The following is a 17,988-nucleotide window of genomic DNA, read 5'->3' as shown; positions in this document are numbered from 1 at the left end:
CTGCTTAAGTTAGACAAATTTGCTGCCCAAGACCTTTCAAACCTGCTGTGAGAATATCATACAAACTGCTGCGGGCCAATTTGCACACAGGACAGCTTCCTTCAGTTCAAAAACAACCCAATACTGAATCATTACCACGCTGAAATCAAGCGCACATCCCCGCTCAACATGTTATGTAGGCAGCTGCATATCCTGTGTCAGTTTCCAATGATTTCACGCGCCGCTTCTGAATTTTGCAAGCTCCACACATGAGATGAGTTTTGAGGCAGTCAGCGAGTGGCCACAGATCTTCACACTCGCTAACTCGCAGTCCCGAGCCCTCCTGAATTATTAGCATTTGGAGAATAAGTTGTTTCCAATGTCATGCTGCCAATTCTATTCTACAATTTTGCATTCTGTCTGTTTTTCTTTGCCCCCCTCCTCCTACTTCTCCTCCTCCTCTTCTCTTCTCTCACCCCCCCTTCTCTCTCTCTCTCTCTCTCTCTCTCTCTCTCTCTCTCTTTCACACTCATTTCCATTCACTGTGGTACTGCTCTGTGAATATTAAGTGGGCCTCTTCCATTCTCCTCATCTCCAGCCAAGCTCAAATGATTTCTCTTAGAGAGTATGGCCTCGAATGACAGCTACCCAGTACGGCTGATGGAGGAGGTTGACGGGATTGTCAGACAGGTGACTACAAAATCAAGTTCTCCCATTTTTGAAAACCTGTTTAACAGGAAGCTGATGGACTGTAACACGGACTAGGGCGACAGACATTTGTGCTGCTGTGCTGATAAGAAAGCCAAGAGTAGAAAGCCCAGGTCTGCACTCGGGTAATCAGGCTAGGTTTTTTTTTTTTTTTTTTGTATAAACCCTTTAAACCTCAGAGGACGAGGATTACAGTAGTCAACTTTTTCAGCTTGAACAATGCACTCCAGATTACCTGAGGGAATTAAAGAATCCTGTTATGTTTAACTGACTAGTCTCGAGTCACTGCCCAGTCTGTGGCTGCTTAGAGGAACAATTAAGAAAAATGCCAAATTGGACGAGCTATGAAGATGAGAAGTAGTAGTCAGACAAAGGAGGGGCCATTTCTCTATTGTATACAGTGGCTGTAACAAGCACTGTAGACACTAGTTTAGTAGTGCTAAAACAATTAACCAATTTAGCTGATCGACAGAGAACCAGGCGTTGGATATTAATGTACTACAAGTAATTTATCGAAGGGAAATATAGAGAATAATAGCTGCTTATATCTTTGGGTTTTTGGATCACTGGATGCACAAAAACAAGCAATGTGACAAAACTATCTTTGGCTATGAGAAATTGTAACGATTGTTTTCACTATTTCCTGTGTTTAGAGAAAGAATTCACACTATGTAAACTGCTTTGAGGTGGGTTTCAGGGGCAGCCATGAAGGCAGAGTCTGTGTGTCAGTGGCCTTGGAGCAGAGCCACAGAATAGCCTCTGGGAAAAGTCCAGGGGTTGTCTGTGACTCATTTCCTCCTGGCAGGTGGGCAGCCGAGGTTGCTTCCTCTGCCTTTGGAGAAAAAAGGAAGAGCTGGCACTGAAAGCATGCAGAGAGCACTGATTGAGTGACCCACAGCCTTTGCTCTGCCTGAGCTTATCAGACCAAGAGGCAACCTGCAGATGTAAGGCAGGCAGAGAAGAGACATGCCCTGTGAAGAGAGCACTGAGGAAAGAAAGACTGAGGTTTTTCTCAGCTCTGTCAATTCCATCCATACAAAGCAGTGCAGAGAATCAATCTGTACAAAGCCAAAGGAGTGAGAAATAGAGAGAATATCTGGCCATGGTAAAACGGTGTAGAGGCAGTCTCCCAATGGATGAGCCCAGTCTTTAACCTTTACAACAAGAGCAAAGATAGTAACCAAGTAGAGCAGATAGCTGCAATGCATCACTCTCAATTCCTCTCTGGTTTTTCCAGTCTTAAATAAAATTGAAACAGTCATGTAAATGTATGTATTCATAAGATGAAAATGGTGTCAGCTTGAGTCCTCTATGAGAAGCCAACAGGCTTTTCTTCTCAATTCATTTTCTTCACTTCTAAAAAACACACTAAGTCACACTGTGCATAACACCACTGCATTTGACTGTAGATACAGAGAAATTTGTTTCTCAAGCGGAGCGGATGACCGGGGTTGAACGTCTAAATTGCAACAACTTTATTTTGAGTGACAGTTTCACTTATATCACATCCATATATGTAGAAAAACAAACCTCTTGGTAGGGGTTGGGCGGGTTGGGCGGGGTGAGGGGGTAGTCGATTCTCAGATGCATTGCAATGCGTACATGGATAAATCCACATTGATTTACAAATGTCAAAAATTGATTTTCTATATTGGACACTCGCGCTTGTGTTATCTTCTAATTAATCTTCACAAAAGGCGGCATTTGCAAGAATGTTTTCAATTCATGACTAAATTATTATTTATTTTGCAAGACAAATGTGAAGTATATTGTGAACTTTCTATGCTGTCACTCAGAGGGTAATGTTAACGGAGCGGGGCAGCAGTCATCTTCATAGCAGGCAGTAACCAGTAAGACCGGTTGACCAACACACATTTTAGCATTAAAAGGACCAGTATGTAAGATTTAGTGGCATCTAGTGGTGAGGTTGGAGATTGCAACATTATGAACCATTTTAGCGTGCGAGGTAGCTGGATTCGTGATGCCGACTGATCCGAATCACCGGTAATTCTAACTAAAGAGCATGACTTGAGACTTGACAAGTTGGATGCTTGAGTGATTTCATCAAGCTGTGATCTTCCGAGGTAACCTTTAAAAACGTTAACCAACTCTGAGGTGAAGTAATAACCGTGCTCAGTCTGTATCACCTCAAAAACCCTTCGCCCACTCAGAGCTACTCTGTGGAACATAACTGTTTAGATGGACACATAAATGGAGATAAAAGCATAACACAAAAATGTACTCAGCTCCTACAGAGAGCGTTACATCATGAGTTGCTTGTAGCATTACTGTTGCTAGGTTAGCGAGTGTCTGCAAGTCAGTTTATAGAGTGTATTTTAGAGTCAGTCACCTCGAGAAGTATTTATTAGGCCGACAGAGGTTTCTGATGCCTTATGTAATGTCTTTTTCTGCTGCAGAGGAAATAAATTAATAACAAATGAAAACAAGTCACAAGTGTCTACAGACGTTTTCACTGCAGAAACAGATCATGGATTGAACCATCTGTCAAGCAGCTGAGAATTAACTGCTCTCACAGATGATGAAGAGCTCAAAAAGAAAAAAAAACTGTCAGAAAAATGCTGAAAGTGTCTGACAGGAGATTGTGTGAGTATGTAGACAAGCTATATGAATGTGGGACTTACATTTGCTTCAATCATACCATTTCTGTTTCACAAGCTTTAAGGATTAATAGCATTTCAGAGAAACTTCCCCAATGATACTAGTGTGCAAGTATGTGTTGTTTTGGTTTTTTTTTGGGGGGGGGGTGTTTATAGACAGGTGTTGGAAATTGTATTTGGGCCAATTTGATATTCCTTTTCCTCAGTGGTTTCCTCAGTGCACGCAGGTAGGTTATAAATTCATTTGGTGGGCTGATTCATCTTAAATTTTTCATCTTAATATATGTTGATTTGTGCATTGTCTTGTGTTTAATTGGTTTAAAGTCACAGCCCCACACACACACACACACACACACACACACGAAGGCAGGAGGCAGGTAAGATTAATTTTTATGTGCACGAAAGCTCACACACACCACCCCAGTATAAAATATATTGTATTTATACACACACAACAATATATTATAGAAATAAATTACCTATTTAAATAACATTACAATACACAATCAAACTGGAGCTGAAAGCATGTGTCCAGGGGCTGCAGAACAAAGTCAGAGGCCACAGACAAACAGATCAATAAGGTGCATCTGGATTACTTATTTTCCACTCTCTTGTTTTTGTGGGCAGGTGGCTACTCAGGCTGGATAATGTAATTTTTCCATTAGAGTTCAGCTAATACAAAGAATAACACATGTTGCTCACAGTTGACTGAAAAATCCATAGGATTTGCTCCAAACTTTATGGTTTTTCTGACCCCATCACTACACCTTTATATACTACGGTTCCTTCCTAGACACAACAACTGACTGCTTCGACGACAATGATATCAGTGAAGGACATCGCTGACTACAATTATCAGGGAGAATGAGAGTCCACAAAAGGCACAACATCAGGATTATGACAGTCTTATCTCCATATCACACCAGAAGTGGAGTATTGATTTTCTGCCAAAGAGCATCACAGTCAAGAGAGATATGCCACGTTAGTCAAAGAGCCATGCACACCCAGGGGCATGATGGAAGAGCATAGAGGAAGGAGGGGAGGGGGGGGGGCACGGGGGGCAAAAAGCAATAACAGGATTCCTGTGAGGCGAAGGAAAGAGAGCAAAGCATGGCTGCCAGAACCAATGGAGTCTTGTAATGAAGGTACACACATGAAGGAGACTGAGGGGTCACATTCTTATTTCCTGTGTTTTACATTGTTGAGCATTTCTGAAGGTTTTAAACTGTTTACTGAAACACTCATTAGAAAATCAGCAGATGGTTAATGGGCAACTGTTTTGGCTTTTTTTTTTTTTTAAGCAAACATGTCAAACTTTTAGTGTTTCAAGCTTTTTCAAATTTGCATTTATAATTACACATTTTTGGATCTTGGACTATTGCTTTGGAAAAAAGGAAGCACTTTGAAGTCATCGGCTAAGCCTCTAGGAAGTTGTGAGGGGCATATTCGACTACTTTCTGAGATTTTTTTGTGCTAAATGAGTGAGAAAATAATCTTCAGATTAATCTATAATATAAAATAATGTTCATTGCAGCTGTTAAACTGTCCACTGAGCATTTTCTTTATTATTTTATCATCAACAACAGTAAGTAAAATAAACAGGGAGTCATTATTGTGTGCAGGAGTGTTGACTGACTTTGGTGTTTTCAGCCCACAAAAAAGATTTAAGCTGACTAACAAAGTGGTGCGGACTACCAGAGAGGATTTTCTTCAACATAAAACCATCATTAACTGTCACATCAGTGGCTTACTGTAGAGTAGCGAGAGTCCACATGGGGGAAAAAAAGCATTTAATCACCTCACAAAGCAGCTGTGGGGACACCTACACATGCACTTATGGTCACTGAAGCTACTACAGCTATTGTCTTTTCCAAAAAAATATTTGACTGCCAACAGCTCCGAGAAGCAGAACTGAAGTCAGAATGAATACTGATTATGCTCTGCCGTTTTCCTGGAAGCCCTGGTAATCAGTCTTTGACAAATACTGGCACTTTTCTAGTGTTTCTAGTTAGAGAACAGTAATATTGCCTGAATTTGAAACCAGCTTCATTTCAAACTAAATGAACACTAACCAAATCCAACAGCCAATTAAATCTCCTCAGACATGCAGATATCTGGCAAACCTGACTGTGGTTAAAACTGACAAACAATCTCGCAACACACTCAGCGTGCTGGCAGATCTCCATTCACTCAATGTCAGAAAAGGCCAGGGACCAGTGTGCTTCAAACCAAGCAATATATTACCATCAGTCTGACAAATGCTAATCAGACTGGCATCATCTTTGCTTTATAAAAAGAATAAACAAAGAAAACTCATTTCAAATTCAAAAATTCAACACACTTTTCAAATTGAGAATAAAAAAAATCGAAGAGGAAAAAGCAGTGCATTGCATTCAGCGGTTACAGGCTGAAGTGTTTGTCTCTTTCAATCCTCTTCCAAGGTCAACCAATTCACCATATTTTCTAAGCCTGTACTGAAGGCAGGATAATACAGTTGCTGTAGATGCACCCCTGAGGTGTCAGTGCAGCCGACTCCAAATGATACTGTTAAAGATGTACTGTAGCAACACATCAACCATTCAGCGCGTCACCAGCGCTTAATTTTCTCCTGCTGCTAACCACAGAGTCACCAGGGGCACGGACACAGTGTTAGGAATAAGAATAGGCATATGATAACATTTGAGCTGCAGACTACACAAACATTCAAATAACTTAAAGTGTGGGAAGATGTTAAAAGAGACAAAAAACACTTAATACTGGAGTTACAATCTGGAAGTTTAACATTTTTAATTATTTCAAAGCATTCACTAATCATTGAAAAAAACATTTCTATTTCAATATCATTCTTGGCCAGATTTCAGCCAGAAAGTGATTAATTATTTCATTTAAATTATGCGAGGGGGCTGCTGCACCTGTTGCATCAATATTCTTTTAATGTAATTTTCTTGCTAACCCAATCTATGCATGCAGTGAATTTATAATTGTTCCAGTGAAACAGCATCACAGTTAGTCTTGGTTACAGTTTTGCACAAAAGATTTTTCACAATACCATCACAACAGCTTTGTGTGGAAACCTGAAGCAGATAAACCACTGGACTCTCGACTCTGGACTCGCTCTTTAAGAAGAGGTAAAGGCAACATCTCCTCAGGACCAGCTGTGCTTTATGTGCATGTTGCATCAAACATCAGTGAAAATGTACTCAGTGATCAGAGTAGATGCTACTCAGCCTCACTGTTATCTTTTTCATTTAACAATTCAGTTTTTGGAGGTGGGCCTCAGCGATAGCCCTGATTTTAACCATCTTTCCATTCTCCTTTGTGCAGTCTGTTAAAAATGAAGTGAAGGCGTGCCCTGGTAGCTTACTGGTGTGAAGATGTGTGCCAAATAACCATGGTTAGTTTCCAGCAGCAGACCATTTATTGCATATTGTTCCTCATCTCTCTCTCTCATCATGTCCCCCATTGTTTCCTGTCTCTACTGTTGCTATAGTGAAAGCCTTAAATCCTTAAAATATACCAGTGGCAATGTCAGAGCCAAGACCCTCACAGTCTCACCTGGAAAGTGAAAATGAGTCCTCTCTCTCTCTCTCTCGAACTTTTAATTGACTGAAGGATCAGAGAGCCACAGGTGCACTTTCATATCAAACACCCCTTGTGCTCAATGTGACCCAATACATGTGTTAGTAGATCCATACAAATCTGTCTAGACAGATAGAGCCGAATTCCTTCTCTCTCTCTCTCTCCCTCTCTCCTCACAGTTTATTCATGCCTGGGTGGGTGGAGGAATTGCATGCAGCTAGAGACTTTTCCATACCCGCAAGCAAACTCCCCTGCTGAAAGTGTCCTTGAGCAAGACACCGGATCTCTCGCAGTGAATTGAGAGCTGCTGTGTAGCTGATCTCATGCTCTAACCCCCTTCCTGTGATGGCTGTTAAGTAAAATGTCTATTAGGGATCAGTTTAAATAAACACATAAATATTCTAAATTGTTATCCTAAGTTGATTCAATTTAAATCCTCGTTTTAAATTGAATCAACACACTGGAGGACATCCATTTTTTTTTTTACAGAGGATCATGTATTCATTCACTCTGCAATAACCAAAGGGATTAATTTGTGGCTTTTTACAAGGATACATGTGTTTTAGTTGCGAGTACTGACAATGCACTAGCGCCCTCCAGTGTAGGGAATTAATTGAGCTATTTTGCACTACATTACACCTCCAACTTAACTTCATTACATCCACACAGCGGCAGAGAAGCACTGCAATCATCTGGGGTTGCCTCCAATAATAACTCATGTCATTAAAAGTTGTGTTATCCAAGTTTATGAGTAAATGCGATGCTATGTCTGCTTTTTACGCCCCCCCCCCCCCACCCCAGCATCAGCGTCTGAAAAACCAGCCATCAGGATCACATACTGTAATAGCAGCATTATGTTATTGTGTAAAACAGGGTCAAGCATGATGTCATGAGCCATCTGAGAAATAGTTAAGACCCTTCCAGTTCGGCTTACAGCACCTTTTTCTGGGTCAACCCGCTCAGATCACTAATGGTGTAAGTGTCAGTTACGGAAATATACTCACACAAACACTTCAGCGTACACACACAAACACAAAGCGCTGCATGCTTTATATTAGATTAACCTTTTCTCTAACAGATAGCGAGCACACGCTGGGAATGACTCATAGCCCATCGGCATTGGATTAGCCTCTGCTTTTGATTGCATCTCACACTGAGACAAGATGACGATATAGCCCATCAGAGTTTCTATCAGTGTCATCTGAAAGAGCAGAGCGGGAGCACGCTGAAGGTCACCTCTATCTTCATGACATCATTCCGTTAGCAATTCATTTAGGTATTTTTTTTATGTGTTTGTTTTTGTGTTTGTTTGTGTGTGTGTGTGTGGGCCATGTTTAGACTTTTATTTCATCTCAGTCATGGGCTTTTGTGTCATAAGCATTTAGTGCAAGCGTTCCTTTGACTCAAACATGATGCTTTTCTGAAGACATTACCTTTAACTAACACTGATATTGTGCAGCTTTTCATGTTTTGCATCCACATAAATAAAAATCTATATAAAAACAATTCTGCAAAGTCCCTAATACAAATAAAACAGGGTCTTAGCCATCATATCATCTCCTTATTTTATGTATGTTATGATAGAATTGTATTAGCCTATATATGGAGCACTGTTTGGCTCTAAAGTTCTTATTTGATATGAGTTTTATATGATTGTTCAGTGATGGTTAAGTCAATAAAAGTTAGGACTCACTTTCTCATTCAATTTAATTTTCGGGTGTGTCCAAATCTTGTGAGTGTTATTGTATACAAATGTTCTTTTAATAAAAAAGCCCCTACTACTTAACATAAGTGGTTCAGTAAAATTCACACGCAGAGCAGCTTTTGTTTTGAGCAAACGCAGTCCCCACCCTTTAATCTGCAGGTGCAAAACATGAGGTAATGGGATCATTCTCGCTGGATCAGGATGCAGGACACTGCGCCGGGGTCATGATTCAGGAAGTACTCACCAGGCTGGAGGTGAGGGAGGGGTCCGACTTTCCAAGGTTCCGGGAACACATACGAAAAAGGTTAGAAATCTCAGATGACGGCTGGCATGCTGTCTGTGTCTGCTGGGGATGCTGTGTGGGTAGTAGAAGGTACTTTCCTGCAGAGCGAAAAACAAAGTAAATTTGGACTGCTGTATGTCACAAGCCAACACCCCTAACCCACAATGACAGGGAGCAGTACAGACCACATGACAGGGAGCAGTAACATGAGAATCCTAGCTGTGTTCACATGTTAGCCGTGAAAAGCTTAAGTCCATGATCCAATGGAGGCAGGCATGATGTCAAAGGGTTAAATTGGGGCCAGAAGGGGAAGATCCCATTAAGAGATCACTGGCAATCCCAACGTTACATAACCACAGCACCAGCACACTTCCAACCCTTACAAAAGTTAGAGTACAGTATCATTGCACCAAGTTTTAGTACACACAATATTCTTTGCAAAACTGACAAAAAAATCCACATTCAGCTCCCTCTGCTGTCAGCTAGATGGCACTAAATGCTCCTTCTATCATCTATCTATTTAATCATCCCTCTTTTATCCTAAAACCTCTGTAGACAAAGACCAGATAAAGATTAAAACATAACATCTGAATTAGCAGATCTTATTGTATTGCTAGAACTCCACGACTTGAAATCTTTCGTAGAAGTGTTGCTATCCTTTATCCACATGTGTATATTTCCATTTCCTGTTCAAGTAAACACTTGAGACAGAGAGGAGGATTAACAATCTTGGCACAGAGAGGCAAGAAAACTTAAGTAGACTGTGCTCATAACGCAAAGAAAATATGTTCGGTTCATACTGTATAGCATGAAGATTTAGTATAAAATGGACACTAGTTAATGAGCAGGTGGTGGTGTAGAGGTTTAAAGTGCTGACTGAACAGGTTTGAGTCTATCATGGGACCCTTATTGGATGTGATTCCCTGCCTCTCTCTGTTTCCATAAATTATTGTTTGAAAGTGCAGCAGCTGAAATCCTTTAAGCCTTAGTATTTGAAAAAACATCCTGAAGAAAGACAGACGTTAGCTGCTTTATGTTTCTCCTGAATTAAACAATAATCTCTAATACACTGTTTTGTAGTCTCACACTGCAAATGTGTTCTTCTTTAAATGTTATTTTGGGCATTTTGGGGGGCTTTACTTGGTAGAGAGAGGGCAATGACATGTAACAAAGGTCTGCAACCTGAATCTAACAACAGACATCACCCCTAATTATTTTGGCTCTAATGTGTTAATGTGGCTGAAAACATGTTTCTGGAGTATGAGTTGCGACTTGCATTACAAATGTTTCTATTATCTATAATAAATATTCATTTATTAAGTAAAATCTGCAATTCTAGTCCATTTACTAGACAATATGTGAACTTCATGTTACTATTAAGGTTTTTCAAAGCATACTGTAGTACTGTGTTTTAGACAACTGAATGTATTTTCCTGACATCTAGGCAGGCTCACTGATTTTAATTTATTTCACTTCTATAGGAGTCAATTTGCAGACACTTGCCTGAGATAGCAAACCGCCCACAGTGCACAGTAGATATCATATCTACTATTATTGTTGTCAGATAATACAATTATTCTTACGGGAGGGAAAAAGCTCACTTTCCTTCGCAATACAGCTATCAACAGCCTATGTGTTATTTATCAAACTACATAGTAATGCTAAGCCTATTGTACAGCTCAACACTTCCACTGGTAAGTCTTGATTTCATTACAGATTTTGCACATAGCAAATCAAATCAAAAAAATGCAATGAAATCTGACAAAATCAAATCTAAAACACCAAAACACAAACACTGTCTTTTCTTGCAGTTTGTTTTTATCACAGTGCAGATAAAATTATAAAGGCTCAATTTGGGAACACAGGCAAGAAGACCTCTACATTAAAAGTACAATGCATGCAGTACACATGCAGTAATTGATTAAAAATATCCTGTATGCACATTTCTGCTAGCTGAGTTACAGTAGTCCTCATTTTTCCACTGTGATCAATGCAGTAAGACCAAGAGAATTCGAGGGAGACCAAACAGGATGAGGAGGGAAAACTGTGCTCCTTCCTTCCTTACTGGCAAATGTTTTCATCACTAGAGCCCATCACATCCCGGCATAAAGGAAATCTCTCATCAGGCACAAGTCAACACTTTCAGATGAAGAGAGTCAAAAGGTAATAATATTTTTTTTTGTTTTTTTTATATTCAGCACAGGTATTTGCAAGGTCAGGCCGCTCCGTTCCCAACCTTGTCCTGTTGCCCCTGTTTCAAGCAGCAGCGCTGCTTCGGGAATTACGATGTGAAATATGAACGAACAAATCTAACATCTCTACACATATTGTTATTATTGCTCTATTGGGTTTCATACACTTGGATATTTTACATAATTGTATCGAGGCCAATGTCATCTAAGTTATGTTAATGCGGGGTAAAGGGTGAACTAGGCTCTGTTTTTCTTTGCCTCATAGACTAAAGGGTGACTTAAAACACAGAGTTCATGTTTTAATATCATTAAACAGCCTTTCAAGATTTCAAGAAGATTCAAGATTTCTGTATTTGACATTTTTGTGTCCTTGCATACATAAAAATGACATTTTGTTCCTCACAAAAGACAAAAAACAGACTACAAAGGTTCACAGTGGAAAGAACAGTCAACTGCAATTAAGCTATAAAAATATCTAATAGGAATATCCAGTGTCAAATAGTCCTGTCTCACAGTAATAATAAAATGAAGTAATAAAAGGAAGTAGTAAAACTGTATAAATAAGTAATTGAATAAAGTGCTAAAGCTGCATTTTTAATTGTCCCTCCTAAATTGTCCAGTAGAGTTCAGTATTAAAGTGATCAGTGTTTAGGGTGTGAGGACTGGATGTGTTTGTGGAGGTCACAGTTTGTTCATGATTCAGACCGCCTGAGGAAAGAAACTGTCTTTCATCCTACTTTTCATTCGAGCACAAAGATTAGATTTTATTACCCCTATAATTTTCGTTTGCCACAATTTGTAAGAAATAGCTGACTGTTTAATTTTTTTGTTTGATCTCCTGATCGGCCTTTCAAAAAAATATTGTGTGCCCTCGGGTACAGTCAGTGTGAGCTGTGAGAACAAACCCGCACTGTGACAACATATAAAGCTATGTTAAAATCACTACTTTTTATCACATCCAACCTCATATTACTTACTTTAATAGCACAATGGAGTCAATGGAAGTCAACCTGCTTTAGATTCATCTTTATTTATTCATCTTATTTTCATGTAGGTCAATTATTAAAGGGTAATGCATTCATTTAAAGCTGCAACTTTCATTGTATGTGAAAAGGTCAACATTTTAAAATCAGTCAGGTGTAAGTCCTCCCTCTCTCCGTACACTGTGTATCCACCTCACAAGAAAAAATAAACAGTTCTAAGCTCTAAAAACAGACAGACAAATGAGCCTGAGGTCTTACAATCTTCTGACTGGAAGCAAACAAATCTGCAGTCACAGTAGAAGAGCCGTAATTGTGCAGGGAAGGAATGTGTTGTGGATATGCTCGTATGAGCCGGGGTCCCACTCCTCTATCCAGAGGCAAATTGAAACTGCTGTATAGCTAAAGCATTTTCTTTTTTTAAATATATATTTTCATGTCAACACGGCTCTTCGCTTCCCCCAATTTATCCAACTGTTAGAGAGCCCTTGTTAGTGGAAACTGCATATAAATTGGATGTGCAGTGTGTTTTTTGGGTCCTTTAGAAAACACACAAAGTAAACTAGAGATGCTAAATCTGCTCTGGTGGTTTCTATTCCCTCAGTTTAGGCTGAAGGATTTTTCCACCAATCCACAAACTTAAATCACAAATCCTTGCACAGTGATGTTGACAATTTCAAGGAGTTGTCTCTCCCTCTGCTGGCTTTACACATTCTCCATAACATGAATATAATGTGTTTTTTTGTGTGTGTGTGGGGACAAAATGCAGCCTTACTGACAGTAAACCACGTCAGTAATTAGCGTGTTAGCTCATGCATTCCTCCTATGTTCCAGAGACTAAGTACGGCTGTAGAAAGTCAAACCCTAATGAGCATTTTCAACCACATTTCAGCCATACTTTACACTTAAGCCATTTGTGTATGGCCCACATTGAATAACTGAGGAGACTATAAATGAGCATAAATAGGGCAAGGGCCAACACAGATATAGGTCAACAATGCCAAGAGTTGCTAAGGGAATTATCTCGCAACAGATTTTTGCAATTTTTGCCTAAAGCCCCTGTAAACTCTGTATTAAAACTACTTTTTATGTAACATTAAATATCAATGACTAAGCTGAAGTTGTTGAAGAAAGCTAATCTGCTTCTTCATGGCTGTGGCATTGTGGTTTGATCAAGGTTGACTGAAAGGTCAATATTTACTATTATTAGTCATATTTCTATTATTAATATCGTTGTTATTCTGCTTCTCTGTCTCCTGTCTCCCCCTTTCCTCCTTCTTCCTCTCTCAAACCCAGCCAGTCGAGGCAGATGGGCGCCCACCTAGAGCCCAGTCCTACTTTAGGTTTCTTCCTGTTAAAAAGGGAGGTTTTTCCTGGCCGCTGTCGCCAAATGCTTTCTCATGGGGGGATGTTGGGAGAGTCCAGACCTGCTGTATGTGAAATGTTCCCTGAGATCATTTCTGCTGTGATTTGGCACCGAGAGACCTGGTATATAAGCAAACAACACTGTAACGTCTGTGCTCAAACTCAACAATTCTCATTGAAATACACTCATAAATTCTGATATCTCATTCGCCTTTATCCAACAGTGTCTTGCCCCCTTGAAACCAGTGAGAGGAGCAAAGATAAAACAGTATGAAACAATGAGAAAACCCTCATAAGAAATTATTAAAAACTGTTTCATGTTTGCAATATGTTTTCAGGGCCTTTAAATCAATTGCAAACAATGAATGAAAAGGGAAAAAAAAGATCTATAATCTTGAAATGATACTTTGATGCATTGCAGGTTTAGAGGGCACAGAGTTTGAAGATACTGGGTCACATATCTCCTGTTAGCAGATGATGATATAATCCTTTTGGCTTCATTAAATTGGTCTCTGATGCAATTTTGAGCGCTGTCCTACCAAGTGTGACACTGTCATTGCAGCAGTCCTTGAGCAGCCCTCTTTACAGAAACAGGTTTAAAGTGAAAGATGGTCACTGTTTATCACTACTTGCAGCAGCTAAAAACAGTCATTTGACATGGGGGTTTGACTTCAAAGTATGTCCTTGTAATTATTTCCCCCACAAAAGGTCGGAAATACTAAAAAATGCTCACAGCAGGCTCTATGGATTATCCCAAGCTTCTGAAAATGAATTTTTCAAGTCATTTTTTGAAAGCTTTGAACTCACCTCACTTGTACTTGAAAGGTGGCAAAAGTATCTGCAAGATCTTAAAACTAGGGGAAACGAAAGCAAAAGTATCTCCACGCCTTAATATCACTAAAGTAAGAGGCCCTTACCCTTCAGACACATTAAGGGGTGTTAATAGCACATTAAAGAGCATCCATGATAGATGGTCATTGGTTTATGGCGATTAATGTGATAGCTCGCCTTTAAAAGGATTAACATAAATCGTTTTTCTCCCTCTGGGCTGCCGCTATAAATAAATCTACCTGTGTGTGGGAAACCCTGGAGGATAATGTATGAAGGTGAGAGAGTTTGAGGAAGGGGGGGGGGGGGTGTTGAATATTGATTACATATAGTAAGATGAGTAACAATAAAGACAAATTGGCCTTATGGAGGTTCCCCCTTCAATTAGTAGACTCACAACTTAGGTCATTATAATAAAAGTTTAATCAAATCAAGCACAAGTTATTAAAAAGGAAGAAAAATTATGCATTGTGGCTAATGGTAATATTATAAGCATGTTTTAAGGATATTATTTATCATTGCATGGGTAATAAAGAAAACAGGGATCAATGAAACAGGCAGCTGTCAGAGCAGAAACCTTCCAAACAGCACAGTGATGAGCAAAGACAGAGAGGTGAGGCATCAGTGCTTTTAACTAGTGCCTATCTAGTAGTCTAAAGCAGCGTCAGTGCTTTTAACTAATGCCTATCTAGTAGTCTAAAGCAGCGTCAGTGCTTTTAACTAATACCTATCTAGTAGTCTAAAGCAGCGTCAGTGCTTTTAACTAATGCCTAACTAGTAGTCTAAAGCTGCATCAGTGCTTTTAACTTGTACCTATCTAGTAGTCTAATGCAGCATCAGTGCTTTTAACTAATGCCTATCTAATAGTCTAAAGCAGCATCAGTGCTTTTAACTAGTGCCTATCTAATAGTCTAAAGCAGCATCAGTGCTTTTAACTAATGCCTATCTAATAGTCTAAAGCAGCATCAGTGCTTTTAACTAGTGCCTATCTAGTAGTCTAAAGCAGCATCAGTGCTTTTAACTTGTACCTATCTAGTAGTCTAATGCAGCATCAGTGCTTTTAACTAATGCCTATCTAATAGTCTAAAGCAGCATCAGTGCTTTTAACTAGTGCCTATCTAGTAGTCTAATGCAGCATCAGTGCTTTTAACTAATGCCTATCTAATAGTCTAAAGCAGCATCAGTGCTTTTAACTAGTGCCTATCTAGTAGTCTAAAGCAGCATCAGTGCTTTTAACTAATGCCTATCTAATAGTCTAAAGCAGCATCAGTGCTTTTAACTAGTGCCTATCTAGTAGTCTAAAGCAGCATCAGTGCTTTTAACTAGTGCCTATCTAGTAGTCTAAAGCAGCATCAGTGCTTTTAACTAATGCCTATCTAATAGTCTAAAGCAGCATCAGTGCTTTTAACTAATGCCTATCTAGTAGTCTAAAGCAGCATCAGTGCTTTTAACTAATACCTATCTAGTAGTCTAAAGCAGCATTAGTGCTTTTAACTAGTGCCTACCTAGTAGTCTAAAGCAGCTCAAATGCATACGTGACTCTAATATATAAAGAACTATAATAAACTATTACCTGTGAGACCTCCCCCTAAGCTCCGCCTTCGGACGTGTTTTCCATCTTCGCTGAGATGTCGCTTGAATTTGAGAGCAGGACTTAATACGTAGGTCACCTCTGGGTTACTGGACTTCCTGAGGCATGAGGAAGGAGGATAGAGGATGTTGTCCAACTGGACACATGAAAGAGAGTGAGAGAGAGAGGGGGGAGAAAAAAGAGGTATCATTAGAGAAATACGTTTAAGGTTATTTTTGTAGTTAGAGCCATACAATAATGTTAATAGAAAAAAAAAGACACAAAAAGCAGCATTTTCAGCTTGTAAGGAACTTGTGTGTCTTACAAACTGCAGGAGATTTTGTCTGTCGCTAACCAATTTACATCTGTATGCTAAGTTTATAGACTTGTGAGGCACTTTGAAATGTTCAAGTAACAAAAAAGCTTAAATTACCAAGATAAAAATCACATCTACTGCCTTATTGAAAATCTGATGTATGCAAATAACATTATTTCAACTAGTAGGCAGCCTGTGGACTAATTTCTATGTGAAGGACTCGGGACAGAGTTTATGCAAAAGTCCAAAGGTTGTGATGTTTATATAGGCTATACTAGCATTACTAGTCATAAATTATTATTAACCTTTATTTTACCTTGGAAGACCATTGAGGTATTACAATGGTGTCGAGAAACATTAACAGCAACAGGTAAAAGAAAAGAAAAGAAATAAAATCAAATAAAGAAAAATCAAATACTATAAAATAAAACATGAATAAATACAGTTGCACAGTTAAGATATAGTGAAGTTAAAAACATTTACAATCAAATGAAACAAGATCTGAGTAAAGGCTTTTGTAATTTTAAGACCTTTTGCAGATTGTTCCATATATAAGCTGCATTATAAGACACTTAAGAGAAATGGAGTCTGCTAACGACCCACCACAACACAGATTTGGGGCTCTAACATTACCGCAAAGCATGTGAAATATATTGTGATATTTTGGTTTGAGCTGGCTAATGCTCATTTAATGGCCCCCAATGTCATAAAGGAGAGGGAATTTCTGATTTCTTACATATTGCACCTTTAATGTTAATGTAAGCATCTTTTTGGCCTTCATCATTACAGAATTTAAGAAAATAACACACTCACTCTCCACTAAAACAGAGCATATAGCCTATTTTGTTATCATAAATTATTAAAAATGTGAGTAAATTCCCTGAAAGGAGAAATGATGTAAAGATTACAACTGTTAGGAGCTGCAAATCTAAAAACCTCAGGCAGCCCTAAAGGCAAGACTCAACTTCTCAAATAAGAGGGGGGATTCCCAAGCTGTTCTCAAAGTAATAAAAGTGCAGCTCATAGCTTGGCACAACATGTAGTTTATGGATCAGTTGCTCAGTCCAAAGATTTGTAAAGGCTTCCATGGCACCACACCCATGTCTTTGCAGGTTTAAAACACAGAAAAACATGTTATTTTAAGGACTGTATAAATAGCAGAAACCTACATTAACAATACGACACTATTATGAATCCATGACAAATATATACTAGATAACACGGCGTGTCGCATTACACCAGCCTGCTGTATTCTCAGGAGATAATGACCTTGCATAATGCTCACACCACATAACAATGCCAAGCGGTGAGGAAGAGGCCCTCCCTGAGAATACAAAGATATACATGGCTCAACAGCATTGTGTGGAAGGAAATACCCCCTGCTCTCAAAGGGATGATTCATGATCCCAAATACTATTAAGGACAATGCTTTTTAAGGTGCTTTTGCCTCTCAATGGATGCAGATATCCAGCTCAAGAGTGATGTGATTATTGGAAACAAGAAAAAACACCATTCAATCAAGACTCAGAACATTTAAGTGCAAACAAATGAAAGTAATGCTAAAGATTTCCTCTTAAATCAATATCATGGTTTTCTCTCTATCAATTTCCTCTTTATTCTTCACTACTACAAGCAATAACTAGTTAAGAGGCAATTGATAATTTGCAGCTCTGCCTTAAGCAAAAACACAAAGGGAACACAAAGATCTCATGACCCTGACATGCCTCAGCTCTTCAGCGCTTCAAAAGTCTTGTTCATTGTTTGTCATGGCTTTGAGACAGATATTACTGTGCATGTCGACCACGAGTGTTCCTCTTTCTAAGCTGTAGTAGTGTTACTCAGACACATGCATGAAAAAGAAGAAG

General features: G+C 39.2%; 1 protein-coding gene across 4 annotated transcripts in view; it reads right to left on the bottom strand.

Moving 5' to 3' along the window:
- Nucleotides 1–17,988, bottom strand: part of mast4 (microtubule associated serine/threonine kinase family member 4) — a 102,813-nt gene that overhangs the window by 68,763 nt on the left and 16,062 nt on the right. For all 4 annotated transcript variants that reach the window (XM_053340705.1, XM_053340706.1, XM_053340707.1 and 1 more), the window contains exons 2-3: nucleotides 15,811–15,964; nucleotides 8,834–8,970 (exon numbers count right to left, since the gene is read on the bottom strand). In XM_053340705.1, the coding sequence (XP_053196680.1) occupies nucleotides 8,834–8,970; nucleotides 15,811–15,964 (291 nt within the window). The remainder of the gene's footprint in view (nucleotides 1–8,833; nucleotides 8,971–15,810; nucleotides 15,965–17,988) is intronic.

The sequence above is a fragment of the Scomber japonicus genome, chromosome 19 (assembly GCF_027409825.1).
Source record: "Scomber japonicus isolate fScoJap1 chromosome 19, fScoJap1.pri, whole genome shotgun sequence".
NCBI lineage: Eukaryota > Metazoa > Chordata > Actinopteri > Scombriformes > Scombridae > Scomber > Scomber japonicus.
Note: the sequence above shows the minus strand (reverse complement) of the source record. Positions and strands in the feature narration are given on the sequence as shown.